The sequence below is a fragment of the Eptatretus burgeri genome, chromosome 2 (genome assembly GCF_056783735.1).
Source record: "Eptatretus burgeri isolate ZD-2024b chromosome 2, Ebu_testis_v1, whole genome shotgun sequence".
NCBI lineage: Eukaryota > Metazoa > Chordata > Myxini > Myxiniformes > Myxinidae > Eptatretus > Eptatretus burgeri.
Window position 1 is genome coordinate 122,017,377 of NC_140962.1, and position 22,259 is coordinate 122,039,635.

The 22,259-nt window shown below is 44.6% G+C and overlaps 1 protein-coding gene across 3 annotated transcripts in view; it reads right to left on the reverse strand.

Annotated features, from left to right (window-relative positions):
• The window catches only part of AP4E1 (adaptor related protein complex 4 subunit epsilon 1), a 137,634-nt gene that overhangs the window by 29,731 nt on the left and 85,644 nt on the right, over window positions 1–22,259 (reverse strand). For all 3 annotated transcript variants that reach the window (XM_085871033.1, XM_085871032.1, XM_085871034.1), the window contains 5 exons: window positions 20,914–21,055; window positions 20,214–20,324; window positions 14,623–14,735; window positions 4,982–5,728; window positions 4,588–4,690 (listed from right to left, as the gene is read on the reverse strand). In XM_085871033.1, the coding sequence (XP_085727159.1) occupies window positions 4,588–4,690; window positions 4,982–5,728; window positions 14,623–14,735; window positions 20,214–20,324; window positions 20,914–21,055 (1,216 nt within the window). The remainder of the gene's footprint in view (window positions 1–4,587; window positions 4,691–4,981; window positions 5,729–14,622; window positions 14,736–20,213; window positions 20,325–20,913; window positions 21,056–22,259) is intronic.

The following is a 22,259-nucleotide window of genomic DNA, read 5'->3' on the forward strand; positions in this document are numbered from 1 at the left end:
TAGTACTGTAATGCCGTGGTAGAGGTGCGAACAGGCAGACACGAGCCAGGGGATAGCACAACCCTGCTTTATTGCCACGAGCGAGAGTGTGGGCGTCGGATGCCCGTAACTCCGCTTTATTACGTACTCAATGCACTCTACAGGCACACGACCCACAAGACACTGCTAATTACAGTACATGCCGCTTCTGACGCTACTCGTGCTACAAATCCCCAGTGGGCAAGTCGTGACATATGAAGCCCCAACCACGTGACCACCACCAACCGCGACTCGGGCTAGGCCCATACAGTACACTCCTCCCCACTAAAAAAACATGAGTATAAAATGACCATCATACTGATAAGCAAAATCGGCATAAAAAAACAAAGCGGAACCAAACGACAGTAATCAAAAATCATAGGCACCACAGCACAGAAAAACAGCCAGAGCCAAAAATGGCATTAATCATCTGGCCGTGAAACAAACCCAATCGAGACGGCACAAAAGAAAACGTGCTTCATCGGCACAACCTGCAACCTCAATGCCGCTGTGTTAACCTGGCACATCATTCATCCTCTCGAGTTGAATCTCAAAATGCAGTGGACAGGTGCTCGAGTACTGAGTTGCATGACGAACCCAATGATGGCTGCAGACCACAAAACCCTGGCCGTGTTAAAGATATAAAGAAGCAAGTTGGGAAGCACAGCATCACTACGCAGCAGAAGCGCCCCCAGGCGGCTCATGATTACACGCCTTCCGGCGAGGTTGCGTGACACCCCAAGCGGCCCGCCCCCGGCTCCATCAAATGCCCCCGGTCGACAAGCTGGCACATCTCCCTCAGACAGGACCGAATCAGGTAAACACCTCGAGCCTGCAAGCCCCGCGGCGCCAGCGCAGCTGACCTTGGCAAGACCAGAGGTTTGCGCTCCCTGGCGCCAGGCACGTCTGACCTTGGCCATATCAGGGATGGGGGGTGACGCTGAACAGCGCCGTCGTGCCACGTGCAAGTCGAACCGACAATTAGCCGGCGGCCGCACCACCAATCTCATAACAAAACCACGCATCAAATCCAGCCGAGATCTCAACGCACGTCCGAATGGAAGATCAGTGTAGCCTGGAGACATATCAGTGTTATACAACAGCAAAAACATCGTCTGCTCCGATGCAACCTTCGCCTCACGTACAGCGCGTTCTCCCAGTATAATTCCCACACATGAGAGGGTAGCGAACCGTGGACTGCCCTCGCGGCTGGAGATCAGAAAGACCTCTTTATTCGCAACGATCGTCCGCAAGTCCTTCACATCATATCGATCATATCGGTCATCCCATTGATTGATCCCAACCAAACATATTATGCTCACACGCGGACTGTCGGCATTTGCTTTAGCAATGCTAAATTGAATCACTCGTGCCGTGAGAATCAAACACACAACAATTAGCAATTCATGAATCACATCGTGTGTACGCCTCTTGGTTGTCACGACGTTGAGATGACTTGCTTGCCGGTCTCCATCTAAACGTCGCAGAGGACACCGTCGATGGTCGCGTTCCGCGAACTTCTTGAACGCGACTGGCTCGCTCCAATCCCCCGCTGAAATCGCCTGCACGACACGGGTGTGCACTGTATCATGAGCGCAGCGGCAGCGCGAGAGCCCGTCGCCGCTGGCATGGCTCCCGTTGCTCCAGACCCGTATATCGTCGTCGCCGGAAGCAATGAACGGCAGCCCATGTTGCATCGTCGCGGCTCCTGCCGCCAGAACCTCGCCCTCAGGTCTCGAGGGAGGCCCGGGCCCAAACGGAGGTACGTGCCCCGAAGGAGGCACAGGTGCACCTGGAGGTACGAACTCTGAAACAGGCACCTCTTCCTCCTCCCCTGTGCCTGGCCGTCCAAGGCCACCAGCTGGCGCCATCCAGTCTAGCCTGAGGCTCGCCAGCCAGTCCTGGCCCAAAAAGGCGAGCCACTCCCCTCACACCACGAACTGCGAGAGCGCAACCCGCTGACCTTGATTGTCGACCAAGACGTGTGCCCTGCCCACCGCCGGTAGCGCTTCACCGATATACGTGTGCAATGCGAGGGTAGCCCTAAAAAGACGTAGAATGGGGAGTGCACGAGCGGACTCAACTCGAAACACGATCAGTGCCCCGATCATCTGGACCTCCACTGTCATTGGTCATGTCACCTTCAGACCAATTGAAAACAGGTTCAACATCGGCAGCATCTCCTGCTCCGGGTCGCTATGCCCAGGCTGCAAGACTCGACCCGGGGCGTAAAAGTGTACGCCATGCACAAAACACCGTACCGGCAGTAGGTCTCGCCCCAGGACGTAGGGGTCGCTTCGCACACTGCCATTCATGATCGTTATGATGGGCAATGACCCCCGGCACACACACCGTAGACGTCCCCGAGTGTTCAGACCGCCGTCCGACTGGCTGAATCGCAACGCTCGGTCACGACCCGCACCGAAGACTGTGCGTGCGGCTGTGCACGCTTGATACATCGCGCTGACCTCTGGATCACCTGCCATGCACTGGCCAGAGACTCCGGACATCTCTCAGTCTGTGCGACAGCCAACGCCGCTTCTGAGTTGAACTTAATGTCCTCGTCCTTGAGCCGTGACATTGCAGAAACCATTCCCGAGGCTTGCAAAGCAGAAATAAAACGAACTCCGAGCGCGGCCGTCGTTCACTCGACATGACTCGCAGGCGACGGCGAGACGTCTGGCTGCAGGACTCGACTCACACCGAAGACTGTGCGTGCGGCCGCGCAAAACTCGCAATGCGCTTCCCCGGGCTCCTCGCCAGGTGGTTGAACTCGAACCGCGCGAGCTGCGCTGATTTTCCTGGCGCTCCGCGCGCACTGCAATCCAATTGCTCCGGCAAAGACTCCAAGCCAATACCGATGAGAACCAGGCACTCTGCACACGTCGATCTGAAACAGACTCGTCACCAAACTGTAATGTCGTGGTAGAGGTGCGAACAGGCAGACACGAGCCAGGGGATAACACAACCCTGCTTTATTGCCACGAGCGAGAATGTGGGCGTCGGATGCCCGTAACTCCGCTTTATTACGTACTCGATGCACTCTACAGGCACACGACCCACAAGACACTGCTAATGACACAGAGCATGCCGCTTCTGACGCTACTCGTGCTACAAGTCCCCAGTGGGCGAGTCGTGACATATGAAGCCCCAACCACATGACCACCACCAACGGCGACTCGGGCTACGCCCATACAGTACAAGTACAACAAAAGATTTTTTTGAATACGTTTTCAAATTATCACGTACAGTGCATGAAACCAAGCCAGTGGAACCGTTCTTGCTTTTGCCATTGCATAAGCAGGAAAAAAAATTCTACTATTTCAACCCTTTCAAAATAAACCAGAGAGTTGGTTTCAAAGCCACCCAATGCTCGCCTGTTTATACATTTATCGTTTTTAAAAGACTAGTCTAATCATATTTTTTATAAAGCATTGCAGTGAAGTCTGATCCAAATAGTTTTAAAGCAATTTATGTATTTGTATATTGTAATCGGTAAAAAATAGTGTGGTAGATAAAAACATTAGAAGGGAAATAACTTGCACCAAAAACTTTAACATTTTCACGCTCACGCTGACGCTGACGCTCACGCTGGGGGTATCGCTATAGCTCTCTGTTCTTCGAACAGGCGAGCTAAAAATGAAAACACAAAAAAAACAAAAACCCAAGAATTAAAATAAATCTGGCATATAAACCTTTAAGGATGGCAGAATGGTGTAAAGGTAGGTACTCTCGCCTCTGAGCTGTCTAGTCTGGGTTTGAATCCCGACCCGGTGTTTCACAGGCAGGGCAATTCATCAATGTGTATTCCCCGTCCCTCAGATGGACAGGAAGCAGGCATCCTGTCTGCTGGCATTAGTTGGTGGAGGTTAAAAATCCCATGGTGTCCTTCGCAGAGAAGTAGGTGAGCCATCACCAGCACCCTGAACAAATTACAAATTCCTGCCCTAACTACTACTGGGAAGGCAATGGCAAACCACCCAGGATAAGCCTTGCCAATAAACTGCTTTGGCAACACCGACACTCTGTAACAGAGTCTGGCCCATCATAATCAGAATCAAACCTTTGATGTCATTACTATTTGTATGAAATAAAAAGTCATGACCCTTTTTGGAGGAATAGTTTGCTTCATTTGTGTCGTCAACTTGCGTTGTGTGTGGATTTGTGACAATATACATGTGGAGCGATTGTTACGTCTGTGGGAGGGTCTCTTTGAAGGGTGAGTGTGCGGTTGGTATAAATGCATTCCTCACCCTAAAACCACATTTGTCCACCCACCCCACCCCCACCTAACCAAAAATTAAAAATATATATTATTTGTTATAATTAAATAAAAAGTACTTTTAGTTTACATATTATTTTGTTTGCATATACGGAACCTCCCTCTACCCCAATGAGATTGGGTCTGTGGCCTGAGATGGAGTCGTTTCGTCTGGTGTTGGTGCAGCGCAAGCATGATGGGCGGAATGGCCTCCTTCTGCGTCAAAGTTCCTCGTTAACTTCAGCCATAAACACGTATTAAAAAGTAACTGAGTTTAAACAACAGCATTCTGTGAGCTCATGACAAACCTTGCTTGTCAAGTTGCCTCAGTTGGGGAGGGACATAGGGAGCAGCCCCTTTGCGCAAAGCTTCAGCCACAAACCCATCCAGAAAGGGAAGGGAAGGATCAACCTATAAGAACAACATTGCACATGCAGGTCATACAGCAAATAAATAAAACGGAAAATAGGATGCATCATGGAGAAAGGAAACAGAGAGAAAGAATGAAATATATGAAAAGACAAACACTTTGTGCAAACAAGTGGGAGTGTCCAACAGCTGTTTATATTTTGCTCAAGATGGTTTCAAAGGGTGATCGTTATGGTACGGATTAATTCTAACAAGCAATCTCTTTTAAAATCACAACAAAGTGGGCTGCATTTATTTTTGAGAAAAAAATGCAGCAGAATGCTACAAGCATACCAAAGGGGTCCGACAACCAGGGCTGGCCGGTAAGACAGTGGCAAAGAGCGATGGGGATGCCCATAGCCTTCGCAATTCGTCTATCAACTGTTGTATGCAGGGATCTTCACTGAGGAGATCCAATGCAGGCAAAGGGAGCTGTCTCTGCCTTGTACCGTTATCTTCCGTGCTAATTTCACTCTTGCCAGCTTCAGTCTCGTATTTGTCAAGGCTGACTTTGTTTTGATCCACATCGCTTGTTCCCATTATGTCCACTCGCTCAACCATGCCAACGTCGTTGCATTCTTCAGAGTCCAGCACGGCTTGGGATCCATTTACTTTCTCTTCAATCACTTCTGGAGATGAAGACGTTTGATTTTTTTGTGTGGCATTCATGTCCTTAATTTGATCATCCACTTTTGAAAAAATCTCTGCTTTCTCAAGCAAGTGGTCTGTATCCTTTCGTGCAAAGGAACCACCTTCTCCTCCTGTTTCTCTGGTCATTTCTACAGCTTGTCTTTCTTCATCTCTGCTCTCCTCTCTTAATTCTTCAGTGATGAGGCTTGCATTCTTAAGCTCATTTGCCTGTCGGGACAGGATCTTAGAAAGGCCAGTGAGGAGCCAGGCCTGCATTTCAATCGGTATGCCAGAAGAAGCATGGGGATGCGATGCTTGGCGGGACGCTGGTGGTACAAGGATACGAGAAAGCCTTGAAGAAATGTCAGCAGATGAGATGTCAGGTTGCACATGTGAAATCTCTCCAAGTACCTGAGACAAAGAAAAAAAAATTAGCATCTTTAAAATGCAACATTTAAAACACTAATACAAGAGCAAAAAAAACCCCAAAAAAACATTCAAACTTTTTTGAAGGGTCAGCAAAATGAGACCTGTTCAGACTCCATTGTTGAGTTTTCTTCCATCATTATTATAAAGTAGGAGTGTTCGTCCATCCCAAAACTACTCCCTCGGTTTTGGGGCTCACCCTGTAAAACCTTCTGTGGAACGTTTTGGGATCCCAGAGGATGTCCCAAGGTGGGTGAGAAGTTTCAATAAATACCTCAAGACAATTATGATTTTGACTTTCAATCCTGCAAGGGTAAAATCCTCAACATCCCCTAATTAATATATATCTCTCTATATCTCTCTATATATCTCTATATATCTCTATATATCTCTATATATCTCTCTATATCTCTCTATATCTCTCTATATCTCTCTATATCTCTCTCTCTCTCGTCCTCTCTCTCTCTCTCTCTCTCTCTCTCTCTCTCTCTCTCTCTCTCTCTCTCTCTCTCTCTCTATCTCTCTATATATCTCTATATATCTCTATATATCTCTATATATCTCTATATATCTCTATATATCTCTATATATCTCTATATATCTCTCTCTCTCTCTCTCTCTCTCTCTCTCTCTCTCTCTCTCTCTCTCTCTCTCTCTCTCTCTCTCTCTCTCTCTCTCTCTCTCTCTCTCTCTCACTCTCTCTCTCTCTCTCTCTCTCTCTCTCTCTCTACACAAGCAAGGTGTATAGTCTCCTATATTGAAGGAATGCAATTCAGTACTTACGCTGTGCTTTCTCGTTTATTTTGCTTCTGTTTAAAAGCCAAAACTTACTCTTTCCTGGAAACAATTGATTTCAATAATTACGTGCAGAAGAGGAACAGTCAGCTGAGTTGCCGAGGTTTTGATGGGAAGTACATTAGTGGCACCAGGGCCAGTTGCTGATGTGTCAAGTCGCTTGCTCCATGGAGTTACATTGAGGGGAAAAAGCGCGAGACCGGGAAGGATTGATATCCAAGCCATTTTCATCAAACGTATAGTTAAACAAATCCACCTCGTCACATGCTTTATCCATTTTCTACTTCCTTCAAGAGGTCCAGACTTCTTGGCACAAGAGAATTAAAAGACAATATAATTAGACAGCTAAGTGTATCGGTGGATTATTCATTTCTACAGCTTATATGAAAACTGCATTTGCACTTTTAAAGCTAAGAATGACAAAAATCGGATTTTCATGAAGATGGCAAAGGATGCTTCGCACCGATATAAAAAGTTAATTCTCAAGATATATTTTTTGAAAAAAATTAGGCAAAGACATGGTGACATACCCAAGCACTTTCATATTCATCCAATTAACAGCCCATTCATTACAAATTACATATTCAGTGGATCCAAGGCGATGTTTTTAAAGAGCATTCGTTACTGTTTGCAGTGCGTCTCATCATCCTTGAGCTCAATGAAATATCTATTTGTCATTTATGAGCTAAATTTGTGTTTCACACTGAGAATTATATACTTATCCATTCCTTACTATATGGTCTCCCAGAGTGCGTATGCTCACAGTGCATGCAAGATCAGTTCAACTCTTTTATGAACTGGCTGATTAGGCCTGATGTTTGATTGGAACTTAGTTTGGACAGGAATTTTGGTGCTGCCAATAAATCGCCGACTCTTCAACAAAAGACACCACGAGATAGTTAACCTCCATAAACTAGTGCCAGCAGACGGGACACAAAGATTAGTGTGCAGTGCCTTGGAAGGTCGGTTTTGTGATGACACACCCTGCCTGCGAAACACCAATCTGTCAGTTTACAATCAGGTGGAGAATGAAACTCAAAATAGTCAGTGAAAAGGTAAATGCGTGACCTCTGCATAATCGTGTTAGACTTGCAATGATAATAGTCTTACATATTGTTGCAGTTGTGGAAATTCGCATTACACCATAAAGAGTCCTCAGGTGAGATATTTCGGGAAGTTCATGTGTAGTTTGCCCAAACCTGTTGTATAGAGGGAATATGTGTGATTCATCTGGGCTGCAACGCTTTGAGTTAGCCATTTTTTCTTTCTCTAATGTTATTTTCGGCCATTAATCCCCAAACAACTCAAACACCACCACCTTCGCCTCTTTACCTCCACAACACCATCCCGCAAACATCGCTTCACCGCCATTCTCAAACGACACCCGTCAACAACTCAAACAGCACCACCTCCGCCTCTTTACCTCCACAACTCCATCCCGCAAACATCGCTTCACCACCATTCTCAAACGACGTCCGCCAACAACCAAACTCCCACCACCTCCGCCTTTCTACCACACGTCGTGCCATGGGTTGTGAATGCGTTCCTTTCGCTTCGAAAAGCGGATCAGAAATGCTTCACGCCCCCTTCTCATCCGCCCAATGACTGAGCATCGGGTAGTGTAGCCCCGCCTCCAAACCCGCTGTGAATGCGTTCCTTTCGCCCCGAAAAGCGGATCAGGAATGCTTCACGCCACCTTTTTGCCCGACCAATGGCTGAACAGAGGGTGGCGTGGCCCCGCCTCCAATCGCGTTTTGATCCGAATATTTGCATATAGGCTCCTCCTGAGGCCTATAAAGATGCGAGCGCAAGGCGACTCGCGAGGAGTTGCGGAGGAGTTGGAGGGGAGTTGAGTTCGGAGTTGAGTCCAGTTGGAGAGGAGTTGCAGGGGAGTTGAGAAAAAGTTGCAGGAGAGTTGCAGGGGAGTTGAGGAGAAGTTGGAGGGAGTTGGAGTTCGCGCGGTTAGGTTGCAGGCGGCTGGTCGAGTTCAAGTTCAAGTCAAGGGAAGACGGCGGTCGGCAACGAGGTTGCGGTGTGGGGGTCGCTCGTCTCGTCGCGGGGTCCAAGCCAGCCAGCCATTCCCCTCTCCCTGAGCATCAGCAATTTCCCCCCCCCATCCACACTGAGATAGTGCCAGGGGGGGCCCGTTCCTCCCCCACCCTAAATGTGGTGCCAACAAAACCGCTCGCGCGGAGCACGCCGGAGAGGACTCGCCGACCATGCCAGGGCCACGGAGTCGGGGCGCAGCTGCGCGAACATTGCGGCTTGCCCGCCATCGCGTCACGAGGACGCGGGTAAGACCTTCCGGTCTCGTGGACCTGGCCGATCCTCCAGGATCCACGTACATTTGGTCTACGGACCTGTCTACCTCCTTGCCTATGAGGGTGGCTTTCTTTCTTTCAGGTTGAATGCATGCTGTGGCGCCGTGTCCAATAAGTAGAACTGGTTAAGTGTCTGTGACTGTACATTGCCCCTTTTATTCGGTGTAACTCTTTCTATTGCATTTGCTTTTGTTGCATGACTGTATGACTGTATATACGTGCTTGTCTGTGTGTGTAAATAAAGTGCATTGTGTGAACTGTTTTCCCGCTTTGCTTTGTCTCCTTCCTTTTATTGAATCTCCATCTTGCATCACGTAAGGGATTGATAGTGGGTTTAAAACGCCCGGTAATTAATCGGAACCGTCAAGGCCGGCGATAACTCCGCTCGGTTATCCCTGTAATACGGAACGAACCGCTTAAGCGGTTCATGTCCGGAGTCGGCCTGTGGCGTGGTACGATCGCCCGGTCGACCACTCGCGCAGGTACTTAGGTCGGTCGAATTTGGCGAGCAACCCTATCCTGCGCGGGTGGGCAATTGGCACGATCGTGGTGAGGTTAAACCCCCACACGTGACTGGCTCCGGGCGGTAGTTCCCGGAGGGTCACGACTGAATTGTCCGTCCGGTGGGCGACGCGTCGCGATTCGAGTTACATGGCCGATCGCATGCCGGCGGGCGCAAATTCGCAACAATATAAAGGAGAATATTTGTTTGTGTGTGTTTGGTTGTTCATTTATGCATTCAGATCCTGCAGGAATCAGTGCAACCAAACTTTGCATGGCCTCCTCTTTCCTCCAGAGGAAGGTTGAGGGCTACGTTTGGCTCAAAAAAAAAAATTGTAAAATCGAAATCAGATAATTGGCCTTCAAACCTTGATTGGGTCTTGTACGAGCGAATACACTGCCTACTTTTATTTTTCCAGGAGCGATCGAGTAATATGTATTGTGAAGAGCATAGTTGAGGTTGTAAGTGATTTGTTGTCAACCGTTGTCCGGTAACTACTCTGAGACCCTTGGGCTGATCGACACCAAATTGTCAAAGTATACTCAGGGGGGCGCTACTTAGGCTTTCGATGAAATATTTTTTCCAAAAAAAAAAAAGGATATATATTCGATGAAGTGTATATTCGAAAAAATTATATTTTTGAAAGTTTGGTTTTTTTTCCAGATTTCTCATCTGTCTTATTATTTGGATTATTTTTATATTGCGGCAGACCAGTCCCATCATTTACACCGGTAACTACTCCAAGACAAAGGACCATAGATAGATAGACGAAGTACAAGGACCTGCAAAACACCAGTATGATATTTGTTGGGGCTGGCAGGATATCCTCAAGGTATGTGCACTCACCTCTGAGCTGTCCAGCCTGGGTTTGAATCTCGATCCAGCTCTAAAAACTGCCACTCTGGTGTTTCGCTGGTAAGGCGATTCATCAATGTGTGTGATGTCACTCAAATGGTTGTTAAATTGGGCATCCCATTTGCTGACGTTGGTTGTTGAACGTTAAAGATCACATTATGTATTTTGTGAAAAGCAGGTGAGATTTTGCCGGCACCCTGAACAAATTACAAATTCCTGCCTGGACTGCGGGTAGCAAGTGGTCTGCTATACTTGGAGGTCCTTCCTGCCAGGTTACACTCCTTTCTATCTCAGAGTGTGGGGACTGTCTGGGCAGCAGCTTCAGCACCATAAGCAAGTTGACCAAGTGGTTCACATTTTTCACAAGAACAGCCTTTAAATATGAAGGGCAACCGACACAAACATGCATGACAGTTTGTCATCGGGTCAGGAAAAAAAACCTCTCAGGTAAGTACGTTACCTGAAGCTCTCTTGTCTGACTGGGCAGTGTATTATTTCATTTTGCATTTTTAGTGAGGAGCATGAAGAAAATATATGAGAGGGAAAATAAAAGGGGGGGGTGCCAACGAAAGCTTCTGGGTATATGGATATAAAAGAATATTGTTTATAAACAGCTGGAGAGGACAAAAAGGAAAGGAGGTTGGAATGATAGATAAGCAAAGAGAGGGGAGGCTGTTTTTGCATGACTGTACAAGGCCCCCCGACAACATAGATAACTTGAAAGAGCAATCAGAGATCGCAGACACTCACCAGAACTAGAACTGCCACTTTATAACTGCCGGCAGTGATGAAAGGGTACCAAGACGTCCCGCTTTGATGCAAGCCCGCTTTTATTGGACACCTGACCCTGACCCATGATGTTTTTCATCATTGTTCAATTGAATTTAGAATGAGATTTAAATAAATTCAACTCAAATCAAATGGAAGACCAAATAGGTACAGCATTGCATTGGAGTCATCAGAAGGAACCCAAACAAGAAAAAAAGCAAAAATGAAGTCATCAGAGTGGATAGGATTCGTATTTCAGCTGATACTGCTTTACCCTCAAAACCATCCAAGCACAGCCAACTGAGCCTTTTTCAAAAATAAATAAATAAATAAATAAACTAGAACCACCACTTTATAACTACTGGCAGTGAAGACCGGGTACCAAGACGTCCAGCTTTGAATACAACACGGGATTGACGAGTTACGGATTGACGAGTCAATATAAAAAAAAAAATTTATATTTTTTTATATTGACGAGTTACGGACTGAGCAACACTAAGTGTTCAATTTATTTATTATGCATGCAGTTCGCCCTTTTTCCTGGGGACATCGTCGGTATCAATTGAATTGGCATTTAAATTACCCGAATACGAAGTATTAAATGTGCGGGAAATATCACAGTGGGTCCACAAGGTAAAGCAGAACTCCTCCGAGTAAAACGGGGCTCCCCACACGTCTCTCCACTATGCGGGATTGATGAGTTATGGACCGAGTCACACGCCATGTTCAATATATTTATTACGGAAGCAGTTATCCCTTTTTCCTGAAGTTATAGTCGGTATCAATTGAATTGGTGTTTAAATAACCTGAACACAAAGTAATAAATGTTGACACCATGGGTGCAAAGGGTAAAGCAGGATTCCCCTGAGTATAATGAAGCCCGACATGTTTCTCTACCAAACGGGATTCACAAGTTATGGACCGAGGAACAGGCCATGTTCCATCTATTTATTATGTACACAGTTGACCGTGTTTTCATGGGGCCATCATCGATATCAATTGAAAAAACTCCTGTACCCTCAAACGCAAGCACGCACAGCCCAAGTGAACCCTATGCAAAAAAAATAAAATTTCTAAAAGTTCTCACATTCAAATAATTAAATTATTCTGGCTGCCAGAACTTATGGCCGATCGGGGTGATAATTTAAAACAAGCATTCCCCATGTTTACTGTATCATAACTGTGAAGTTTGACATAGATTGATGAAGCGGTTCCAGAGAAAACATTATTTAATATTTACTTCAATCCAATATGGCTGCCAAACCATGTAACCTATTAATTATTCCTAAACAAACTTGTACACCCAAGGCTTGGGGAACATTTGTGTGAAGTTTTCCCTCGATCTGTCGAGCCGTTCTGGAGAAGAATATTTTTAATTGGTTTTCGGGTAAATCCAATATGGCTGCCAAACCATGCGACCAATGACGTCATGTGTGTGAATCCTTTTGTTCCTCATGGATAGGGGTCATATATGTAAAGTTTCACCTCGATCTGTTCAGCCACTTCAGAGAAGAAGATTTTTGAACGCTTAAAAAAAACAAAACAATATGGCTGCCGAATCACGTGACTGGAGACATCAATTTTTTTTTCTGTGGACCATTTTACCACTAGATGAACCTCAAAAAGTTTCGGACTGATCAGATGTAGCATTCCACATATGCAATTATAACGTCATAATGACGGCATCTATGACATTAAAAAAAATCACATTCCCCATAAGGAGTACTTGCCGTGTGCCAAGTTTCAATTTTTTTCCATGGTGCAGTTTCAGAGATACAGAGTTCAAAAGTTTTTCCATTTTTCCAACATGGCTGCCACACCACGTGACCCATGACGTCATAATTATGATAAAAACATTCTCCATGAAAATTTTGTCTCAATCCGACAAGTGGTTGCGGAGAAAAACACGAAAGTTCTCTGCGGACAAACAAACAAACAAACGGACCCAAACACAATACCCTCTCCTTCGGCAAGGGTAACGAGAACGATACTTGGAAGAGCACACACCTCCATCAGGCGGAATAGTTTCTGTTTTGTCGTCCACCGATTGGCTGGATTTGCATCAAGACCTGCACCAAAATCTATTCTGATTGTTCTTGTCACTTACCCAACTCCTCCACCATGTTTTGTCATAATCCGTCCACAACTTTTTTGAAATATCGTATGATCTATCGTTTTTTGCCCCATCTCTCAATTGTGAAGAATCACTTTAAAAAATGTGTCCGGATTCGGATCTTCACCAAAATCGAATCAATTCATCCATGTCACACCCCCCCAAACTGTCAAGCAAGTTTCGTCCGAATCCATTCATAACATTTTGAGACATCCAGCTCTCTAACAGAAAGACAGAAAGAACAGGGGTGAAAACATAACCTCTGTACACGTTTGGCGGTAGATGTAAAAATAAAAATAAAAATTTTGCTTTCGAAAAAAAATGGACAAACTATGAAGAAAATGGGTTTTGAAAACAAAATTGATTTTGGAAAACTATAACGCCATACCAAAACTTTTAGTCAGTTGTGCAAGTTCACAAAACATGGCTCGCCGTAACAAAAGCCACAAGTACAGTCAGGAGGAGTTCAAAAATAATAAACCTTTTCATAAAAAAAAACTATAAGGGCATTTGGTAGGGCACATACCTCCACCAGGCTGATTAGTTTACGTTTTATATCTCACTGATAGTCCGGATCTGGATTCGGACCTGAACTAAAATTTAATTTTTCTTGTTCTTGTCACATTTCCAACTTATTCACCAAGTTTCATCCAGATCCATTCATAACTTTTTGAGATATCGTGCTATATATCGTTTTAGCCCGATCATTCAATGGTGAAGGATCACTGAAAAAATTCTCATATCAAGATCCGGATTCAGATCTTCACCAAAATCGAATCAATGATTACTTTTTACACACCCAACCTGCCCACCAAGTTTCGTCTGAATCCGTCTGCAACTTTTTTTAGATATCCTGTTATATGTCGTTATTTGTCCTATCTCTCAATGGTTAAAAATCACTTCAAAAATTCTTGGATCCAAATCCGGATTCGGATCTTCACCAAAATCGAATCATTTCGTCCGTGTCACACACCCATGCTCTCCACAAATTTCGTCTGAATCCATCCACAACTTTTTGAAATATCTTGTTCACAAACAAACAAACAAACAAACAAACAAACAAACAATAATAACACATTGTGCAGAGCACGATACTTGCAAAATCCATAAAACAAATTTGACCTCAAAAATAATTGGTGGTGAATTCAATCACCAAATGTGCAAATCCTTTTCAAATTTCAAGTTAATCGGAAGAAATTTGAGGATTTTAGAAATACCACTTTAGTTGTTGACCTTTGGCCTATGTTGACCTTTTGACCTCAAAAACAATAGGCTTCTTCCCTATGACAAACTACACCATGTGGTGAAGTTTTGTAGAGATCGGTTTAAAATTGTGACCTGTAGGCGACAAACAGACAAACAAACAGACAGACAGAATAACAAAATCGACAAAAGAATATACTTGAAAAAAATCTTCGATTTTTCAAGTAACAAACAGACAGGGCTGAAAACATAACGTCCATCCATCTTCGGTGGCAGAGGTAATAAACGAGCAAAGCACAAGGCAGAAACTCAGAAGCCTTACCCACGTAATTGCTTGCAAGAGAGGTTGCGAAGTTCTCGAAGAGATGGCTGTTGATGACGCCATAAAAGCCTGAAGTGCGTGAAATTTCAAACTCTCAACGGATTCTTCGTCCTCTTGCATCACCATATATTCATAACAAGGCAACAGCAAACGTTTGAAGGTATGATTACCATAATCTTTGAACAGCTCTCAAACTTGTTGAATTTTTTTTAATAAAACGAAACTTGGCCAAAAGTTATTTTACTCAAAAAAAATAAACAAACCTGACTGCAGCTTAATAAAAAACAGAAGAGGATACAACAATGACTTCCATCCATTTTCTTTACTCTCATCTCCTCCTAACTAAATTCCTTCTCTTTTTGTCTCCCACAACTCCGACAAGGTCGGAGGAGACGGGGGACATTAAAATGAGCTCCGTATGACCGACCGACCATCTGTCCATGTACTTTTGTGAACGCGATATTTCATAAACAGTTCAAGATTTAGCTTTCGTATCACACCGATCTATCCCTCACAACACCCAAAAGGCAGGGGACCGAGAAGATTACACTGAACAACAAATTTCAAAAAAATTTTTTTACTGGAGATGTGTAAAGTGATTAAGACTAATTTGGGTACGCTGATTTCAAAAATCATAACCGTTTTGCTGTATCACGTCAGGATTTTCAGGAACAGAAATATTCCCATTGCCTAGAAGTCAGGATTTCAATGAAATTTACATATGTCTTTAACATGTCTATTTCGTACAATTGTTGTTAACTTGTGTTATATTTCTTTCTTTCAGATAAAGATGAGTAGGCGTTCCTGTACCAATCATCCTGACAAATTCTGTTATGTCTGTGGTCGGTATACCAAAAAAGATCAACAGCGAAGTATATCTACAGCAGTGAAAATGAAGGCCGCCTACTTTCACTACTTCGGGTGTAAGGTGGGGGACCAAGAACAGAGCTGGGCACCACACATCTGCTGCACAAGCTGTCACACAACCTTGACTCGGTGGTTGGTGGGCAAGCGCGAGCATGCCATTTGCGGTGCCCATGATATGGCGTGAGCCGCAGAATCATCATGATGATTGTTATTTCTGCTGCACAAGCATCGCCGGCTTCAACAAGAAGAATAAAGGTCACATCAAGTACGCTGACTGCGTCTCTGCTCGTAAACCTGTGCCTCATGATGACGAGAACCCCGTTCCAACACCTCCAGCTGATCAGAACATAGCTGTAAGCAGTGGTGAAGAGGATGGTGATGATGAACCTTTTGAACCCGACACTCAAGAATCACACCTTCTGAACCAGGGAGACTTAAATGATCTTGTAAGAGATCTCTCGCTGTCAAAGGCGAAAGGCAGAGCTGCTTGGATCAAGGCTGCAGCAGTGGAATCTACTTGAACCTAACACCAAGATATCCTTGTTCAGAGCACGTCACAGAGACATGGCTGAGTTCTTTGAGATGGAAGACACGATGACATTCTGCAGTGACATCAACGGTCTGTTGAAAGAACTTGGGTGTGATCACGATCCTGCAGACTGGCGCCTCTTCATCGACTCGGGGAAGAACAGCTTGAAGGCTGTTTTGCTCCACAATGGCAACGAGAAACCATCAGTCCCACTGGCTCACGCGTTCGGCATGACAGAGACCTATGAGACTATGCGGCAGCTGCTTGATTCCATCAAGTACAATGACTTCAACTGGCACATCTGCGGAGACTTGAAAGTGGTGGCGCTGTTGTTAGGGCTGCAGTCAGGCTACACAAAATACATGTGCTTCCTTTGTCTCTGGGATAGCAGAGACGACAAAAAAGAATCCCTGGACGAAGAAAGATTGGGAAGAGCGAAAAGAGCATGTACCTGGTGGACACAACGTGAAGCATGTCGCCCTTGTCGACCCAGCCAAGGTTTTCCTTCCACCACTCCACATAAAGCTCGGCTTGATGAAAAGTTTTGTACGGGCAATGGATCTGAATGGGCGTGGGTTTTTGGCAAGGAAAAGTTTGGCAACACCTTGTCGGAGGCCAAGATCAAGGCTGGTGTCTTTGTTGGACCGCAAATCCGACAGATTATGAAGGACGAAACTTTTCCGACAACTCTAAACCCCAAAGAGCTGGCAGCGTGGAGGAGCTTCAAAGCTGTGACGGACAACTTCTTGGGGAACGAGCGCACGGACAACTATGAAGAAATAGTGCAGCAGCTGCTGGAGTCCTTCAGGAAACTTGGCTCCAGGATGTCCCTGAAAATCCATTTCCTACACCAGCACCTGAACTTCTTCCCTGACAACTTGGGAGCAGTCTCGGATGAGCACGGCGGCGATTCCCTGAGATTTCACTCATGGAGACGCGTTACCAAGGGCGGCACAACCCGAACATGATGGGCGATTTCTGCTGGTTCCTGCATCGTGAAACTGACACAGAGCAGCACAAACGCAAAGCCAAATGCCTAAAGCATTTTTAATTACATTCTAGTGGAGTTTTTCTGTAATTTCTATAATTTTGAAGCATTCATGATGAAATAAATGAATAAATGAATTTTTGTAAATTTCATTGAAATCCTGACTTCTAGGCAATGGGAATATTTCTGTTACTGAAAATCCTGACGTGATACAGCAAAACGGTTATGATTTTTGAAATCAGCGTACCCAAATTAGTCTAAATCACTTTACACATCTCCAGTAAAAAATTTTTGTTGTTCAGTGTTATTAGCGTATGTGGAATTTACATTCCAGATAATTAGCTTGCCTGAAATTTACATTCCAGATAAGGTATTGTCATTGCGCTACATCCGTCCATCTCCTTTTTCGACTTCTCTGGCCAAACCGCTGAGCTGATCCGGCCGAAATTTGGCAGCAATGTTCCTCTCCTGACTGGTAACAGGAATTGCAAAGCTCATTCTGGTCACATGACTTGAAACAGTTCAAAATGGCCGACTGAGTAAATTTCTTCAAAAAATCTTCTCCAGCAGACCCTCAATCAAAATACTACCAAATTTGAGTTACAACATTAGGCCAGGGTACGGATGTTAAATTGTGGAGGTCATGCTGATCACGTGACTGGAAATGTGTCAAAATGGCCGACTTGATCAATTTTTTGGGAAAAATCGCATAACTTCCATTAAAAAAAAACAAATCTTCTTCAGACCCATCAATCAGAATACTACCAAATTTGGGTTCCAACATTAGGATAGGGTCCTGATGTTAAATTGTGGTGGCCATGCCAATCGCATGACCTGAAGTGTGTCAAAATGGTGGTCCCGCAAATTCCTTCCAAAATCTTCTTCTCTGGATCGATCAGTCAGAATGCTACCAAATTTGTGTTGCAACATTACACAAAGGTAATAGGGATGTTAATTACATTGCGGAAGTCGTGCAGATCACGTGACCGGAAGTGTATCAAAATGGCGGACTTCGTAAATTATTTTGGAAAATCGTATAAATTCCTTCAAGAATCTTCCTCTCCAGACCCACCAGTCAGAATGCCACCAAATGTAGGTTACAGCATTAGGCCAGGGCCAAGATAAGCTACAGGTCCAGTGGTCCTATTTTTAAGAGAAGATTTCGAATATTCCAATGACAAGAGGAGGAGGAGGAGGAGGAGGAGATTGGGACCATACTCTGTACAGAGCATTGGTGCTGCCAAAGCAGTCTCCTTGGCTATTGGGCACAATCCTGGACGGGTCGCCACTTCGACACAGGATACCAGCAAGCTGGCACTCATTTTGCCGACCTCGGAAGGATGACAGGCCAAGTTAACCCCACCTGATATTAATTCAACAGCTGAGCGGGATTTGAACTCAGGACCCTCGGATCCAAAGCCCGCCACCCTAACCATCAAGCCAACACCAGGAATAATGACAAGAGGGTGTAGTAAATCAAAGCCTTCAAGAATGATTACAGTGTCTCCTCTGAGGCTGGGACGTTAACTCCCTGCCAAGTTAACTCTCCATCTGAGTCACAGTCACAGTCTGAGTATCCCTTGGAGCACAGTCAAGACAATCATTAAGAAGTGGAAGGCGTATGGTACCACTAAGACCCTGCCAAGATCAGGCCGTCCCTCCAAACTGCATGACCAAGCAAGGAGGATTCTGATCAGAGCGGCCAATGGCAACTTTGAAAGAGCTACAGGCCTTTTTGGCAAAGGCTGGTCACTGTGTGCATGTGACAACAATATCCCAAGCACTCCACATGTCTGGCCTGCACGGTAGGGTCTCAAGAAGGAAGCTATTACTCAAAAAGGCCACCTTGAGTCCCGTTTGAGGAATGCAAAAAAACATTTCAGACATTCTGAAGCCATGTGGAAAAAGTTTTGTGGTCTGAGGAAACAAAGATGGAACTTTTTGGCCTAAACACAAAACGTTACGTTTGGCACAAACCAAACAAAGCACCTCAACCAAAGAACACCATCCCTACTGTGAAGCATGGTGGTGGAAGCATCATGTTGTGGAGATGTTTCTCATCAGCAGGGACTGGGGCACTTGTCAGGTTGGAAGGGAAAATGGATGGAACAAAATACAGAAAAATCCGAGAGGAAAACCTGCTGCCCTCTGGAAGAAAGCTGAAATTGGGAGGGAAGTTCACCTTTCAGCATGACCATGCCCCGAAGCACACAGCCAAAGCACTACTAGAGTGGCTAAGGAACAAAAAGATAAATGTCCTTGAGTGGCCCAGTCAGAGCCTCGATCTAAATCCAAAAGAAAAGCTGTGGCACGACTTGAAGATTGCTGTCCATCAACACTCCCCACACAACTTAACTGAGCTTGAACGGTTTTGTTCAGAAGAATGGGCAAATATTGCCCAATCAAGGTGTGCAAAGTTGGTAGAGACCTATCCCAACAGACTCACAACTGTAATTGCTGTCAAAGGTGCCTGCACCAAGTATTAAGTCAGAGGGGTGGACACTTATCCAATCAAGATATTCTCGTTTGGTATTTTCAATAAATTTTATGAAATTTGTGGAATTTGTTTTACACTTGCAAATTGTTGGCTACGATGTGTAAATAAATGTGGAAAAAGTCTGGTTTAATGCAATTTAATTCCAGGCAATAAGGTAACAAAAGGTGAAAAGTTTGAAAGGGGGTGAAGACTTTCTATCGGCAGTCATTGTTCACCTCCACTCCTTAGTCCCCTCTTCTCTCCATTGTGGAATCGCTACCGAGTCTGTTGATTGATATTATTCTTTTCCACTCCTTTAAAAGGGCAGGATGTCACAATCTCATGTTGTATCCCTCTCTGGATCTTTTCCATTCCCAATAACTCTCCTCTCCTGTACACTTTCATTATTCTCCATTCAGCCTGTTTGTCAGCTTTTCCTGTCTGCTTACATGTTCCTTGTCTTAGCCGACTTGATTCCTTGTTTCCTTGTCCCAACCGTATTGTCCACTTATTATGCTAGTTTGTTGGTTCCTTCCCTATTCTCCATATTACATTGTATGCCAACTCCCTCCATTCCAATGCTGCGTCAACATCACGCTTTGCCCTGATTGTTGTACATATTTTAACCTTATCATACTGTCATATTGCTCTTTTATGACACCCCAATGAACAGTAAAAAAAAATAAGAAGAAGAAACCATCGTGGATTCAGTTCCACGAATGCAAACAAACCTTTAACAAGAAGCCAAAGGAAGCGCCCAGGTTCGTCAGGTGGGATGATTTCTTCTTTCATTGACAAGATCTCAGTCACAATTCGCACCAACCACTCGGAATTCGGTGAAAATGTACCGCAGTCAAGGCTGGTCCATCAAACCAGAGTGAGCAATCGAAGCGAGCAAGTGACTCATCTGTATTACACAAACTGATTGGACTAACTGGGCCACACTAATGTGTTTGAAAATAATAACAATTTGACCTCCTGGCTCATAAGTGGAGTACATTCTGATCATTCCGACTCAGTCTGTGCAATACAAATGGGAAACAAGTGCCTTCAGGATTACATATCTGGAGGGTCCACGAAGCTACAAAAGCTGGCATTCGTGATACTAACTGCACAGCCCATCACAACTCCATTGTTGTTTATACAACCAATTTTCTCATACAACAACAAAGCCTGGTTCTTAAAGCCCTATTCCAGAGCCTGGCTGACCACTCTCCGATGCTGCAAGAAATCGACCAACTGCAAACAGCTTTGTAATTGTACAAAAAAAAAGCTGTGAACATTGCTTTTCAACAAATGCAAGTAGCTTCTTCGTTCTGTTTCCAATCAATTTATCGCATTATAATACTCTCCATTACATACAAGTGTATGATAAAAATGCAAATCCCAAAGATACGGTCAGTTCACAGGGAAAATATAGTTTGAAAGGATATTTGTAAGCGAGGTCCAATGTACGTGATGCCAGGGACCGGGCCTCATAGGGATCCCGTGTGTCACGTAAAGCAGACAGCAAGTGGCCACACACTGCTTCAACATTTTCTTGGCCAACAACACGACACATCAGCTCCAAAGTCTTCGGGATGGAGGAAAGAGGGAGGATTTCAACTGATGATAAGTGGGCAAATCCATGCAATTTCAAACGGCAGTCTCTAAAAATATTTCGACGAGGAACGAACTTGGAGATCATTATAATCTTTATTTTTATCTTATAACTTTGATTTTTTTTTAAATGTCACCATCGAAATAAAAATCGACAAAATATCAATGTATTTCATTAACTGCAATTTACAGCCTTTTAAGTAATAATAAAAAGCACATACCCTCCCCCACCACCCCCACTCTCTCCCCAACGTCCATTCACTATCTTCACATCAGCATGAAAAAAAACAACATCAAACCTCTCGGCAATGTTTGTTAATATGTTGAAACAAATGTTTTAGTCATATCCAACACAAAAGAGAAACCATTTGATGAAATCCAACATTTTACGAAGACACGTTACATGTTCTGATACAGTAAATGCATTACTAAAATACTTGTCGACTTGTATGTAGAGAGTGGCCACAAAGTCCCTATGCACACAGTTAGAATTTAGTTAGAATTTATCTGCATCCTTCCCTCCATTCTCTGCACAAATTTGAATTTTTCTTCATGTTCCTATGAACATCTTCTTCCATGTTGGAGGTCATAAAAGCAGCCCCTGACAGCTGTTTTGGGGTCTTCAACTGTCAAGAATCAGCTGTCCTGCAACAAGATTGTGCACCAGCACATTATGCTCTCGCAGTTAAGAGAATATCTTGATGACAAATTCAATGGATGATGGATTGGACATGGATCTGAGATAGTGTGGCCTCCTCGAAGTCCGGACTTAAAAACATGTGACGACTCGCCTTGGGGCATTGTGAAAGAGGAAATTTCTCATCTCTGCCTAATAACAGTTGAAGACCTCAAAACAGCTGTCAGGGGCTGCTTTTAGTGTTGGTGCTGTCGAAGCAGTTTCTTGGCAACGGTTATCTTGGGTGGTTTGCAATTGCCTTCGCATGATTGTTTGTCCGTTCTCTATCCTTTTTAAATGCTGAACATCAAGCACGGAAGCAGCATGTGCCACCTTTAAAATCTTTGGTACGACTTGGCCGAGGTTTGAACCACGGACCTCACAGACAGACAGACAGACAAAACTGATTACTATATTACAGACTAGATTACAGATTACTAGATTACAGACCCCCCCCCCCCGCCACCCTCATTTTTTTCAAAAACCGTGAGGATAACGATAT